The sequence below is a fragment of the Triplophysa dalaica genome, chromosome 2 (genome assembly GCF_015846415.1).
Source record: "Triplophysa dalaica isolate WHDGS20190420 chromosome 2, ASM1584641v1, whole genome shotgun sequence".
Lineage (NCBI taxonomy): Eukaryota > Metazoa > Chordata > Actinopteri > Cypriniformes > Nemacheilidae > Triplophysa > Triplophysa dalaica.
The window spans coordinates 24,388,842-24,402,857 of NC_079543.1; the positions used below are offsets into that span (position 1 = coordinate 24,388,842).

Here is a 14,016-nt window from a genome sequence, read left to right on the forward strand (position 1 = left end):
AATTCCCGTCCTGTTATATCACAACATTTAACTAAGTCTCAATGTTTTTTCATACAAGTCAATTGGGTCAATGAATGATACCTCAAGGGTGAATGGACTCGTTTTCTTTCTTCTGCAGAACACAAAAGAAGATATTTTGAAGAATGTTGGTAATCGAACAATTGTGTCACCAATTCACCCCTATTGTATGGACTCATAATACAAAGCAAAAGTTAATTGGGTACCGACGTTGTTCGGTAACCAAATTTCTTCTTTGGTGTTCTCCAAACGAAAGTCATACAGGTTTGAAATGATAAGAGGGTGAGTGAGTAATGACAGAATTTTCATTTTTGGTTAGACTGTCCCTTTAACACTGAAAACTTTGCTTTTTTAATCAATTTGTGTTTTCACCTCACAGACGTTAAGATGAATAAAAATATCCAATAATTATATTTTGAAAGAGGGTTCAGGTCCACATATAGACAGCACAAAATCGTAGGTGAAAACTATCTTTTGACCGCAGCAGGTAAGCCATTATCCACCATAACCACCAAAACACCCTAGCAACCGCAAAGCAACATGCAAAAAACATTAACAACACATTATCAACACATACCAGTTTCATAACTTTGCAAATTGTTTTGTGTGTTCAAGCTTAACTCACATTTAGATAATTGAAATATCTAGTTTGCATTGGCATTCTTTCGTTGTACCCAAACGTAATATACACTTTAAAACCTTGAGTACCTCAAGTAGCCTATCACAAAGTATTTACTTACGTTTTAAAATTTAAACACACACATTAAATTAACCTTTCACGCAGTTTAAAGTGTCACTCGGTTTAAGGATAGCATTAGTATGTGTGAAGGGAACCCTGCTGATATAAAATCTCACAAATTTAAGCATTGATTAAACACTAAAAACCTTTTTACTTTTGCTATCTTCGATAGACCAATGCCATCAGTGCTATCGCTTTAATTAAAAAGGTGCAAGAAGTCCTGGAGGTTTTAATTGTGACTATAAATATTCCTGGCTCCTGCATCAAACTACATTGAATGGAAACTCTAATGCAGGATATGCAGAAATGATCATTTTGCTAACTTTACCAGAAAACAGAATATGAATTTGAGCTTTAATGAATGTATGATACAGATTTTTTCAGGATAGTGCAGCAGGCACAAAAATTCAGATATCCACATCAAAACAAAGAAGAAAACTTGATCCATGACAAAACAGAGCATGCACCTACTGCAGCACTTTCATGTGTATTCAATTTAAAATTCCCCAAAATATCAATCAAAGAAAGGTACGTGTCTTGTTTTAATCTCGGTGTATACACACACCTGGATTTATGGCTACCGTATGAAATCAGATTTGTTTCAATTTCTATTTCCTGCTAGGTCGAGATTAATCGCAACATACATCATTTGTGACGTTACTGTCAATGACCAATATGAAATCCCCTCACCCCACAATATAGACCGCCTCAATGGGTTTACATACTGAACACTAAACATTAAATACCACTATTCTATTAAACAAAGTTTAGTAAGCATTTCTCGCCTCTATCTCCCAGACCTTTTGGAAAAGCGGAGGCTCGGCTTGAGGGGTTAATGAGTGTACAGATTTATTCTGACACTGACCTTCTCTCTTTGCGGCAGGACACTTATCAGCGGTATTAATAGATTAATGAAATCATAAGCAAAGCCATTTATCATCTCAGCTTTCAGCAGGTCAACTCTGTTTCTCATTGGCAACACCGTGAGTCTGAACTGAAACAACACAAGAAGACAATTCTGAAGGCAACGGGACAAAATGAGACATGAAACCGACAAATCTTAATCCTTAGACAATAATTTTGTACTTAACATGTGCGTGCAGCATCATTTCAAAAAAGCGTAACGGCACATGTGCACAACCTTGGAAATGTCAATGTTGTTGGACAAATCTTCTATGAGAAGAATGCCTTGATGTCCACCACCCACACAGACAGCTGCTGCGCTCCGAGCTTAATGATCAAACATTTTCTGAAAGCTTCGATCGAGTCTTTTAGAAAACTGTTAAACATCCCAATTAACACACAAAGTAACCATAAAACAGATCCTCTCTTTCCATAGAAATTCTTCTCTCTGGTCTTTTAAACCGTGACATGTAATCTCATTTAAAACACAGAAGATTTAGAAAATACAAATCCACATTACCATCCGTTCCGTGGTATGAAACAGTAGGGGTTTAAATTTCATTTTAGTGTGGATAAAGGGATTGCTCTCCAATCTCTCTCTCCCCACCTACTTCTTTAGAGAACCTGAGACAGAATGTGATCCAACAGTGTGGACGATTTTAACAGGCTGTGACATTGTCCTTGATTGTGACATCAGCTGAAGAATGAAGACGCAGAGTTGCTTCTCTTGAGATGTGGACCTGAGGGGGGTGTGGGACTCGGGTTCGTCCTGTGAGACAAGTGAACAAGTTATTAAGGACTCACTTTCATATTCTTTTCTATGTAAGAACCGCCTTATATCTGATAGCTGCACATACATTAGCCCGAGGTCTCCGGGGAAATGTTCTTTTGAACTTCTTCATGCGCATGGCTTCCATCCTCAAGGCAAGACAATGTAAAATATGATATGACATATTCATAAATCATTCCACTTTATTTTCAAACTACATTTACATTTAAGAAGCTTTGGAAGCCTTCTAAGCCCTTAAATGTCCATCTCATAAAGTCAATATGAAATTGATCTCCTTAACTTTTTTAATATCCAGTGCATGCATCAGCTCACATTGTTCCATAGAAAATTGGTAATCTTGCGTTAAAATAGAAAGTCACTTACTGTGAAAGGACTATGCTTTAAGGCTTACATCAACTGTATGCCACACTGGCTCTTGGTTAATTCTACAAGAAGCGTTACTCTCTCGAGAGATATCTTGACCTTCAGCATCTTTTATGTCCCAGTTGCTATTTCAGTTCCCAGCAGGTAGATGCTCACATAAATACGGCCTGATTCCATCCTTTCCAAAACTAATCTTTTTCTTGTTAAATGTCCTGTTTCACTCAGAAATATGGTGGCTGGAAATGCCATTTCATGTTGACATTAAAAAATTGTCAGGTTAAGATTGAGAGATCCATAAACTACAGTCTGACACTAAAAAAATCTGAAAGAAAGACAAAAATGTAGCTTTTAAACCTAAACCCTTGTGTGCAAATAAGCAGGAAAAATCAACATCCAAAATGGATAACCTAATGGAAAGACAATTTGAGGCAGATGTTTGTATATCTGTATTTAAGTGTGTAGGTGAATAAATTATCAAGGGCAAAAACTGAAATGGCTGAGACCTTTGATCTATTTTTTTCTTAGGCCCCCAGGCTGAGATGAACCACAGGACCCCAGACTCCTTTCTAAATTAACAGCGGAGCTCTAAAATACATCACCCTTCTTATGCCAGGCGGTGTGTGACATTTTCCGAATGGCCCTCTTGACATTTCGCTGTAACTTTTCCTGAGCATTTGTGCTTTTATATCTTTCAAGTGGAAAATGAGTAATAACAAGGAATACAAAGTTTAAGGTGGGAGAAAAAATGGATGAGACAATTTGTCATCTACACACATCGGTATGCACGCACAAACACATTCGCATAGAGGGGCTTAAAACCAACACGGCTTTTACAGTACGTGTGGAGTCAAGTGTGTGTTATTTTAAATGTGACGTCCATTATTACTGACATTTTGTCTTGTTTTTGTGGTAAATTACTTATAGAGAGAAACTAGTAGGCTATTACAATACATTGCTAAATCTGTTCGGATATAAGCATTATTTTATGAAAACCATGACTGGCACTACAAAGAAAAACGATTTTGGAGTTGTTCAGTGCTCAAGAAATATTGGAAGCATGACAACTGACAGGATTTCTTTAATAGTCCACAACACATCAGTAGTTGAAATGCATTACAGGTAATTTCATTAGCCTATAATTTGATTAAAACCATTATTTTTGTCAATTCTTTTTATAATTATCAACTGAATAACTGAATTTACTTTTCACCTAGCAGCATATCATAAAATTTAGCCTATTTTTTTTAGCTTTTGGCAATATAATGACATATAAGACTGCTTTTAAGAGAGAAAAATGCGTCTAAACATAGAACGCTACTTCAACATGATTTGAAGATTTCTCCAGATGCTGCGCAGTTTACAGAAACATCAGCCGTACACATATGCAGTGCCAAAGCTCAAAGTGAAGGCTGGAAAACAGGCAAGCCGACAGGTGCACGGAAAATCAAACAGACCCGATGATGATATGTGATGAACAGCAGCAGCTGGTCAGCAGAGCTCCCGCCTCGGCTCCCGTTACACGTTCCGCTCCGTCGTATCAAAACAACAGATTACATTCACCTGCCCAGGTATACAGAGCATAAAAGGTGAGGACGAGAGACATAGAGTTTGTTTACCCGTTAGAAAAACACCAAAGTTCTATTAGGCCTATTTGCTGCATAAAAAGAGTTCCTAACACCTAGGCTATCTTGTTTCCCATGGTACTTTGAAAAGTGTACTTTTTGGTATCTGTTCTAACACGGACATTATATTATTACTACAAAGTTGCAGTTTTATGATGATGCTTCTCCATGAATTGGGAAATGCTGCCACCTTACGGCATCGATGAGGAGTTGCAGCGAACGTGGTTTTCGGAGGTTCTTAGTGTCACGTGACTCGCTCCGTACCGCAGTTTGCACGTGAAAGTTAAAAAAAACTATTTCCACTTTTAATCTCGGACATTTACAACGCATACAACGCCTTTGAAATGACAGTTCAAACCATTACAATTCAAGCATGCGTAAACCTCCAATGGATAGCCTATATTTGACAGAGAAATCGAATTTGGGGTCGCTTTTATCCAAAAGTGCAGTACCGTTCATTCAATATATATATTTTAGTTCACTGGAATTCGAACCCATGACACAAAACAGATGGAAGAGAATTCGTTTTGTTTTATAATTTAGCTTTAATACATTTTTCTTTAGTCTACCTTCAAGAGCACCCTCTTTTTTTTAGGTGAAGGTGGCGCATTTGACTTAATGAGTTGAAGCACTGATACGAGTCCTTTGAAGGGGCCCTCACAATAAACGAATGGGGGAAATCCTGTGGAAAAATAAATAAATAACAATGAAATATATATACAATTTTATGTGAAACGGGAAAAATGTTGTTTAATCGATTGATAGATCGGCTAATTGCTTGTCAATTTAGTTGTCCTGACAAAACACTAACAATCGCCCGGAGCATAAAGCACTGTGATTAGGTCTATGTGTGTTAACTTGTGTTTATTCTCTTGTTTACTGGTAACGCGTGTGATGTAATATGCGCTGGGCTCGTATCTGAAGTGATGCTGGAGTGAAGTGATGCTGATGCTGCGCGGTGTAAGAAAAGGATGCGTAAACAGTCGTCACGAGACAGCCGCGCGCAACTCCTGCGCTAGACCATCAAACGGATAAAAACCCACTTTATGGACCCGTCATCTCCTATTTAAATTAAAACCGACTGTTTTTAGCTTGGACAGCATGGGGGATAAGTTCGAGCTGCTGAAGACACCTGTCAACAGGAGAGCTGCGCTTAAGAAAAGCAAGAATGAGAAACTGCGTTTGCGCGTGATCTTCTTGGACGATAGCGAGAGAGTTTTCGAGGTGGAGGTGAGAAATCATATATCACACTGTCTTCAGTGTTTTGTTAAGATGAAGTGCAGTGCAAGTCACAATTATGTTTACTATATGTTTAAACGTGTAAAATATGTTTAAATATTTCATATATTTGAATGCATTTGTTTTTATTAATAGATCTAATTAAACAGGCACTTTAAGTGCCCTTAATCAATCATTTTTATTTATAACTTATTATTGCAAATAATTTCATACATCTACTTATTTTTAGAATCAAATAACTCATTTTAGAAATACATAAAAAGAAAAAGAGAATTTCACCAGCAGAATTATGTTTAGTTGCCATTATGTGTATAAGAGAGAGAGAGGAGAGAGAGAGAGATTCTCTCACTTTGCTCCATCTGTGTTTTGCTTGTAAAGGGGCATCGTTTTATGTCCCATTATCTGCATGCTGCATCTTCTCCATGGGGGGTGGGTGCTGTGTGTGTATGTGCCTGAGGGACTGCTTTTACGCACCGCAGTCTCGTACAAGTCAGGACGAGGGGTAAAAACCAGGTAAGATATAAAATGAAAGAGAAGGGGTAGGGCGAGAAAGGGACGGACAGAAAAGTGCCTGTGAGGCATGTATGTGTCTGAATAGGGTAAATATGATGGCTAACACTGAACACCGCTTCTCTTGGCCTCGTTCCATAGAGCATGCCCGCATTTCTCTACATCCTTGGGCAAAACATGCAATTAGCAAAAGAGGCAGGAAAAATAGAGAGGAGAATAAAGATAGGGGTAAGAGAGAAGATGACATGTTATAAAGTGATGATCTTAAATCAGTATTCCTAATATTACTGCTCATATTTAGGGTTTTGAAAAATGCTCTAACTGTAAATATTAAACCTACCACATCGCTTAAGGTTCGACACATGAATGATGCTTCGTATTGTATAGGACTTTGAGAAAAGCAATATTACTTAAAACCATCAGACGTGCGTCGGCGGGCGATAAAATGAGTAAAACATATTATACTAAAGGAGTGGCATGGAACAAGAGCAGAGACTCTTTTCAGATTCTTGGCATAGGCCAGCACCTAGCAACCACTCAACACTCCCCAGCGATGAGCAACATCTTTACATCATGACCGCTGGTTTTGCTGTGGCAAGCACGACTAACATTATTATCAGCAATATTAAATTCTAGTTCGAGTAATTCAATGAAGATTGTATTCACCGGACATAAAATTAGCAGTAAATGTATCTGCCTGAAAATCCAATTTAGTCCTGAATAAACCATAAAAAAATTGCATTTCAAGTTACAACACAGATGTGTTGTTTGTTCTTGCTTTATCTTTGGGGTCTGTGTTTTAACCTCTCTATCTCATGCTTCTTCCACACTTTCTCTATCTTCTTCTCTTGTCCATCCCTCTGATGGGATAATGTGAGGTTCCATTCCCTGCTGTCACAGTATAAATACAGGGTTTAGAAACACATCCTCACACACATACTGTATATATATCCCCACACAAACACACTCGTCAGATACCAACCCTGTATTTTAAGGCTGACTCAGTGAGCATCTGCCTTTCCCATAATTCCATTTGAGCATTTGACTTGCTAGAGACTCAGTTATACTCAAAGTTTGTCTTGCGATTGCGTTCCGCTCACATCACAACGTCGACTCATGAACACCATCATCAAGTAACACACGTAGTAAGAACCAAATCTGAGTCGAATCAAAAAATAAAAACTGTCGTTATTTTTTCACCCTCATGTTGTTCAAAATATGTTTATGACTCTTTTTATCTGTGGAAAATAAAAGAAGATATTTTGAGAAATGTCTCAGGGGTTTTGTGTCCATACAATGGAAATTCTTCAAAATATCTTCTTTTGTGTTCTGAAAAGTAAAGAAAGCCATACTTTACAGGTTTAAAATGACATGAGGGTAAATAAATAAAGACGGAATTATAATTTTTTGGTGAACCATCCCTTTAAGTTAATTTTACAGCAACACTGCAGTCGACTTCATCATCACCCAAAACCGAGATTCAGCCATGCAACACAAACAAAAAATCTGTTTTAAAATGCAATTTTTCCTCAACATTGGGTTGTTCATCCTCCCACAGAGAGACATTCTCGGTTCGGATTTCTTCAATAAGGTGTGTGGTCATTTAAAACTGCTGGAGAAGGAGTATTTTGGCCTAGAGTTTCGTCACCTTACTGGAAGTTATGTGAGTCAAGACCTGTGGATGATGTCAATAAATAAAGTCAATGTTTGTTAAAAACAGAGCGATTGTAGTCTGTACATGCTGGCTGTTTCTTTCAAGTATTTAAAGGAAATCTTTGCTTTGCAGGTTTGGCTCGAACTCCTGAAACCTGTGGCGAGACAGCTCAAGAGTAAGTTTACAGTGATGATTTTGTGACCGAATCCCTTCTCTTATATTTTGAAAGATTTCTTGCTATCCTTATTTACAGTAGGATGAAGTGGGGTCAGATGTTCTATAGGGTGTGATAAATAAAACAGATGTAAAACAACACAGCTAATTATATTGCATAGTGTCTCTAGAAATCATCAATAATAGGGCCATAGCAATGTGACATTTTAAAAAATGATTGATGAAAATGTAATGACTTTTTAATAAAACATGTTTCATGGTAAATCACGTAAGACTGAATACAATGCTTTTGCTTACCCTAGATACCAGCGATGTGGCATTTCATTTCATTGTGAAGTTTTTCCCTCCTGACCCAGGACAACTGCAGAGAAGCTTGACCAGGTAAACCATGCACATCTTTACATGTTAGATAGATACAGATAGATGGTGATATATGCTATGCGTACAGTCTGACTGATACTTCTTTTATACAGGTATCTGTTTGCCCTTCAGATCAAACAGGATCTGTCGAATGGCAGCCTAACCTGTAATGACAACAGCGCCGCTCTGCTGGTCTCTCATATACTACAAGGTAACTATTCTCACTAAATTCCACCCAAATGTTTTTCCTGTTTATTTGACACATTACATTTTTTTCTCTGCCCCCCTTTGTAGCTGAACTCGGGGATTATGATGAGGAATTAGATGCTCATCATCTTGAAAGCAAGCAGTATGTGCCAAACCAGGAGTATCTGGACCACAAAATCCTCCGCTTTCATAAAAAACACAGGTAGGACAGACACAGGTACTTGGTTCCTACTGTGAAAACAATACGATCACAGGCAGAAATGTAATTGTTTAAAACACACGTAACCAGTACGGCAGAATCCTCAGATAAACAACAAATATTTATAAATGTAAAACATGTGTACATTTGTAATCAAAACTTGTTTGAATAAAACTTCATTTGTATAGAAATTTGGCACACACTTTTACCCAAAGCAACCTTTTCCTACGTTTGTACTTCTTTGTATTGGAAATCCAGGCAAAACATTTTATTAGTATGTATCTTGCATGGTAATCGAACCAATGACCTTTTGCACTGCTATTGCAATGCTTTAAAGGTCCTGTGTGTAATTTGTTGGAGGATCTATGGACAGAAATACAATATAATATACATAACTATGTCTTCAGAGGTGTATAAACAACTTTTTCATTACCTTAGAATAAGCTATTTCTATCTACACACACTGTGGGTCCCCTTTCGTGGAATTCACCATGCTGTTTCTACAGTAGCCCTAAACGGACAAACTGCTCTAAAGAGCGTGTTTCGTAAATACGTTATCTCCTTCGGCAAAGAAGCGAAAACGTGACGACATGTCCTGTGTCAGTTGCCGTAGGGATGTGAAAGGGAGGGATGGAGAAGCCGCTGGTTGCAATTCGCAACCTCACCACTAGATGCCGCTAAAAGCTCCACATTGCTCCTTTAGCAAATAGGCTAACAAAACACATGTAATATATGCAAAGAATAAGTCATTTAAAGAAAATGTAACTTAAAAAAATATAAAACATGGTCGCCAAATCAAAACCCATGTTAGTTCACTTTCACACTTAATGCCACAATGCCTTTTTTTGGTGCCAGAGGTCACACTCCTGCTGAATCAGACGTGCATTTGCTGGAGGTCGCTCGTAAAATGGACATGTACGGGATCCGCCCACACCCTGCTCATGATGGAGAAGGCATGAGAATCAACCTTGCCGTCACACATATGGGAGTGCTTGTCTTTCAGGTGTAATAATATATATTTATTTGTAAATTAAATAAAAAAGTTTTTTACATTTTAACATTTCTCATCTATCACTGTTATCAGGGCAATACAAAGATCAATACCTTCAGCTGGGCCAAGATCCGTAAGCTGAGCTTCAAGAGGAAACATTTCCTTATTAAACTCCACACCGAGACTGGGGTAAGACACACAATATTCCTCAGAGATAAAAAGTGAGTTTCTCTATCACAACCTTTTTCCTACTACCATAGTAGGAAAAATTGCTTGTAAATGTATCTGTTTTGTTGAACACAAAAGAAGATATTTTGAGGAATGTAGAAAAGCAAACAGTTCTTTGGCTCTTGTCTTGGTTACACAAGTAACACGTGCATGGAAACTGAAGCCTAGTGGTCATTGCCTGTCGACGTGGACAACGATGTAGAAGTATAAATGAAAACCGACACATAGGCTAAGGCGTAGATGCTATGGCGTAGGTCCGACGCACGAGTAAATACTTACGTTTACTCTTCCAATTGTTTTAAACAGCTCGAGATGTCTCTCAAGTGCTTAGGTGTTGCCGACAGGGCCTTGTGATGGCGCTGAGTAGACAGAGACATGTGGTGGACAGATTAGCCAATGGAACCATAGATTCCACGTTATATACACATAAATTATAGCAAGAAATTACATTTTTGGGTCAACTGTCCCTTTAATAACCAGCAGAAATGTAAATAAATAACAAAAACTTAATATGCAAGGTGATTTCTTTAAGGAACAGGGGGTGCATTCACAAAACATTCTTAAGAAGAATATTTTCTGCCATGTTTTTTCTAAATTTATAGTTTAAGAAATTAACTCGAAATGGAGAGAATCATAGGTATTTACACAAAAAGTATTATAATAAGTACATTTGCTAACATATAAGTTCACATGTAATCATAAATGCTGTTTAACACATCACATGCTAATATACAGTATATAGGCTATAAAAGAATGCGATGTGCTTTTTACACACATAAAGTTAGATAGATGGATAAATATATATAGTTACCACACAAGCAAGCGAGTGTAATGATATACATTTATTCTTACGAACAAAATTAAGTTGTTCTTAAGAAAATATTTGAGAACGTTTTAAGAAATGTTTGAAAACCGCACTTATGAACATACTATTATTTATTTTAAGAACAATCTTATATTTTGTCTAAGAACAGATTCTTATTGCATGGGATGTTTAATAGTCTCTATCATTTATTCTAATCTTTTTGTGCTAGCCTTCAAGAAGGGACACTGTTGAGTTCTCCATGGCCAGCCGAGATGTTAATAAGGCATTCTGGAAGTTGTGCGTGGAGTACCACGCTTTCTTTAGACTCGCTGAGGAACCCAAGTCACATCCCAAGTCCCTTCTTTCCAGCAAAGGATCCAGTTTTCGATACAGGTATGAGAGAGAGGATGAGGGGTGCACACACAAGATTTGAGATTGGACAAACTGTGACTCTGATCCACAGACCGAGATGTGTAAATACATTACGCTGTGAACTTCGCAAAACTACCGTACCCCAATCTTTTGAGAATGCTCAATTAGAACATTAGACATGCTGCAACGTTCTTTCCTCAACAAAGTTTTAGATGTGGGTTTATAAGACTGAGGATACTTTGAACGTTTTGTTTCGTAGCGGGAGGACGCAGAAGCAGCTTATGGAGTGTGTGGGCTCTGGTGAGAAGAAACATTTGCCATTTCAAAGGTAAAGCTTTTTTTGTTGTTGTGATCTGAATAGAAAACATCTGGAAAATCTATGTGACAAATACAACAAACCAAAGACTATAGGTGACTATAGTCAGAGGAGATCTGGCCCTCGGCTGAGCATGTTTTCTCCCGATTTTGTTTTCTCCTTTTATTCATCATTTGAGTTTGGGTTCCTCGCAACAGAAGGGTAGTATTGGCTTGCTCACCTGGAGACTGCACTTATTTATATATTTATTTATTAGATATTATTTATCAGAATGATCTTGCTTGGTCTATAAACACCATGGACTGTGTTGTGTTTTTCTTATTTCCTCCTGTAAAGCTGCTTTGGAACAATACACATTGTGAAAAAGGGCTATATAAATACATTTAATTGCTTTGCTTTGTTTTTCCATGTAACTCCAACAAACGTTGTGTCTGTTTCGCAGATCCCATTGTAAATCTGAATATGACGCCCGTCATTGCAGATCCTCTCCTGACATCCTTACCGACGTCTCCAAGCAGGTATCGTACTTGCTCATATTGCGAATAGTTTTTTGGATTCCTTCTCTCAAATTTGTGCCCTTTTTACACAGCTGAACAAGCAGTCCCGCCTACCTGCTGACTCAACCTTTGCCGAGCGACCCAGCGAACCAACCTGCATAGCAAAGCGTAGCCTATCTGCCGTGGAAGTCATGTTCGCTAATGAGCTAGAACGATCCAGGCCCTTGTCAAGAAACCCTGGCTTCTCAAGCAATTCTGCCTCGCCTAAACTTCGTTCTACGTCCACGTCAGGAGCAGAGCATCGCGGCGGAGGGGCTCAAAGACAGAAAGCAAAGAGACGATTGTCTCCCAGCGCTCAGCATCTTGTTCTACTATATCCTAACACGCCCCATCTGCAATTCCACCCAGTGCTACCCACCTTCCCCCTCGCCGCTCACCCGTACCTACTCCAAGACCACACGTCCTCGTCGCTGGACCGCCTCTCTCAAACCCATCAGCACTCGGTGCCTCTGCAATACTTGCCTGGACAAATCGGCCACTCCTCCTTACCCTCATCTTGCTTATCACCCCAATTCTTGAAGCATCAGGAAAGACTCCGCCTCGCCGGTCAGGGATTTGCTGAATCCAGTTTGTACCCCAGAGGAGGGGTAGGGTTAAGGGCAGGGATGAACAGAAAACTAGAATTGGGTAGAGTGGAGGCAGGCCATTACAGCGACGACTCCACCTTTCACACCGGCTTGCCACGTCGAGCTTCTAGCCAACCAGACGTCAAATTTCAGAGACCCACACTCGCCTCAAATGCCGCCGCCTACGCGTCCGAGTATCGCCCGCTGGGTTATTATCCACATTTATCACGACACCACATTCCCACCAGGCCCACCTATCTTCCTCTAAGCCCCGCCCCTTTTCCGGAAAGGCCGACTTCTTTATGCGTACTCGGCACGAGCAGTTACAGTGATTCTGATTCTGACACTTTCTACCCATACTTCCCAGCACTGGGCAGAGTGGTACGTTCTGGTCCGCTGGCACGGATGCGCATTTCTTCTGGAAGCCTTCAACTGGATGAAGAGGATGGAGAGGATGAGGAAGAAGAATATCAGAATGAACAGGAGAATACATCTCTCAATACTGTCAAGGTGATGAAGTTGTAGCTCTCCACAATGTCTCAAGCGAGGATATTTTTGACGGGACTGAACAAATAACACAATAAGCTATGGCCTGCAGACCAATGCCTAGTATCGAAGTAAAAAGATAATGCTTACATATCAGGGGAGGAAATATTACTGAAAATAAGCAAAAAATATATAGACTTGTAATTCTCTATTTGCATATCTAAACTAAAATTATATTTTGTGGTACGTTCATTCACATTTATTTTATCAAGGCCTATTACCACCAAGAACAATAACTTAACTATAAGAATAGTATGTAAAGATAAAGTTTTAAAAGGATAACGCAACAGAGTGACAACATTACTGCCATCACTTTAAAGCGACATTTCACACACAAAAAAAACGTCATAATTTACTCTTCCTTGAGTTGTTTCAAATCTGTATAAACCAAACAGTTCTTGGCCACCACAGACAACCATAGAAGGAAAGATTACAATGTTAGTCTAAAGTGCCCCAGAACTGTTTGCTTTCCTACATTTTTCAAAATGTCTTCTTTTGTGTTTAACAGAACAAAGAAATTCATAAGGCAAATTTGTTCTACTATGGTAGTCAATGGTGGCCATGATTGGTCAATTGGTTACTGACATTCTTCCAAATATCTGTGCTCATCAGAACAAAGAAATGTATACAGATTTGGAACAACTTTAGGGTGAGTAAAGAAAGACATTGATAGTCAATCTAAGTCTATTAAATTTGAAAGGCTTGCACATTTAAAATGAAACTACAGCATGCAAGTTTAGAATAAACATGTTATCGGCAGTTGGTGTGGACACTAATGTACTTATCGTTATAGTTTTAGTGATATCTTTATAAATCTTAGGGGCCATTTACATTAAGCGTATTAAATAGGAGTGTCG

The 14,016-nt window shown here is 38.6% G+C and overlaps 1 protein-coding gene across 1 annotated transcript; it reads left to right on the forward strand.

The window, feature by feature from the left end:
• The first annotated feature begins 5,536 nt into the window (after window positions 1–5,536).
• Window positions 5,537–13,138, forward strand: LOC130411443 (FERM domain-containing protein 7). The gene is made up of 12 exons (XM_056736065.1): window positions 5,537–5,665; window positions 7,743–7,847; window positions 7,971–8,013; window positions 8,315–8,393; window positions 8,486–8,583; window positions 8,667–8,781; window positions 9,634–9,781; window positions 9,863–9,958; window positions 11,032–11,195; window positions 11,434–11,502; window positions 11,933–12,008; window positions 12,080–13,138. Exons 1-12 carry the CDS (start codon window positions 5,537–5,539, stop codon window positions 13,136–13,138), a joined length of 2,181 nt encoding a protein of 726 aa, XP_056592043.1.
• The last annotated feature ends 878 nt before the right edge of the window (window positions 13,139–14,016 follow it).

Coding starts and splice junctions, on each gene's coding strand:
- LOC130411443 (XM_056736065.1), top strand. CDS start 5,537: ATGGGGGATAAGTTCGAGCTGCTGAAGACACCTGTCAACAGGAGAGCT. Junction 5,666..7,742: donor AGAGAGTTTTCGAGGTGGAG/GTGAGAAATCAT, acceptor ATCCTCCCACAG/AGAGACATTCTCGGTTCGGA. Junction 9,959..11,031: donor AACTCCACACCGAGACTGGG/GTAAGACACACA, acceptor TTTTTGTGCTAG/CCTTCAAGAAGGGACACTGT.